We start from the raw sequence: 1,492 nt of genomic DNA, 5'->3' as shown, positions 1-1,492 counted from the left end.
TAAAATTTAATAATTAATTTTAAAAATATTTTTTTATAATTTAAAATTATATAAAAAATAATAAAGAAATTGATAAATTGGAACTTGCCTGTAGTGAGCTTGAGAGAAGCTTCTGAAGAAGACAAAGCTCTTTCTGTGAAGGAGATTCTGATCTGCCCATTGTTTTATGGTTCGAATAGCTTTACGAAAAGCTTCCTTAACGTCCATTGTCATATTTATTTTGTTCCCAATTTGAAAATAATTTCCACTGAAATGTGCATTACATTGAAAAAAAAAAACTTAGATTATGAAAATTATTTTAAGAAGATGATAAATAGTTCAATAATAAGGTATGCAGTTCAATAAATATAGAAGAATATTTTTGTGAAGATTAATTAGGTTTTAAAACATTAATTTTTTCGCTCGTTTGGGTCTACTTTCTTACTATTTCTTAAAGCAGCTTTTAAGTACAAAAATTAAAAAAATTTAACTAAAAAGCTGCTTTAAGAAGCAATAAAAAAGCCGTCATAAATGAAGCCTAAAAGAAGCCAGCATAAGAAAAATATTTATTCGTCGATAAAGAGCCACTATGGCAGGGGTGTTAATAAATGACCCGACCCATCAACTCTACCCAAACCCGATTGGAAAAAATTGGGTTTTGGTTGGATTTTTTGACAGGTATATTAAATTGACCAGATTTGAGTTGACCCACAAACCCATTTTTTTTCCCAGAAAATGGCCCGTTAATATATTTTTACCTCAAGTTTTTTTACTTGTGGGTATAACATTCTTATTTGTTTATCAAATATCAAATTTTAAGTTATAATTTTTTTAAAACCAAAACATGTTAACAGGTCAGATTCAAATCATTTGGGTTACTAGTGAGTCGGCTCATTCGGGTTACTAGTGTGATTCAGACCCGAACTGAATCCATCAACCTATTTTGACACCTACACTACGCCAACCTCATAAAATACAACGAGATGGTTTAAAATTCTAACATATAAAATAAGGAGAAAAGAGAACATTCAGTCTACCTTTTCAGGGTCTTATCGTCATTCCACCAATGCCCAGCATTAAAGACAACAACATCGGCGCCGACCCACTTCTTAGATTCCCAATGAGGCATATCAACATGAATAGCTTTGTGGACAATGGTAGGAGAGTTTGGTGGAGGTCTACCAATAGCCACAAGGAAAGGAGCCCTATAGTACTCAATGGTTAGGTTATAGTCCTTGAAGAAGATGATAAGGCTTCCTTTGTGCTTTGAGATTGGGCTCCCATATTTTTCATAAACTCTACTTTGATTTGCAATGCCTATCCATAACATGCAAAGTAGAGATTCCCATTGATTTCTCCCTATTGAATCCCCCACAAATAAAATCCTCTTATTTTTGCTCTTTTCAAGCATCATGGTAGCATTGAACCTAAAAATAAAAAAAATAATAAAAAAATAATAAAAAAATGGTAGCATTGAACCTATATTTTTTAACACAAGAGATCCTCTTAGCTT

The 1,492-nt window shown here is 31.9% G+C and overlaps 1 protein-coding gene across 1 annotated transcript; it reads right to left on the bottom strand.

The window, feature by feature from the left end:
• Positions 1-88: 88 nt before the first annotated feature.
• Positions 89-1,406, bottom strand: LOC110100974 (protein trichome birefringence-like 8; the record flags this gene model as incomplete). The annotated part of the gene is made up of 2 exons (XM_020828701.1): positions 89-247; positions 1,017-1,406. Coding segments are annotated over 2 exons (549 nt in total), but the record flags the coding sequence as incomplete, so codon positions are not given.
• Between the last annotated feature and the right edge of the window lie 86 nt (positions 1,407-1,492).

Source organism: Dendrobium catenatum, unplaced genomic scaffold (assembly GCF_001605985.2).
Source record: "Dendrobium catenatum unplaced genomic scaffold, ASM160598v2 original_scaffold_79616, whole genome shotgun sequence".
In the NCBI taxonomy this organism is placed as follows: domain Eukaryota; kingdom Viridiplantae; phylum Streptophyta; class Magnoliopsida; order Asparagales; family Orchidaceae; genus Dendrobium; species Dendrobium catenatum.
This window is presented reverse-complemented; position numbering and strand designations above follow the sequence as displayed.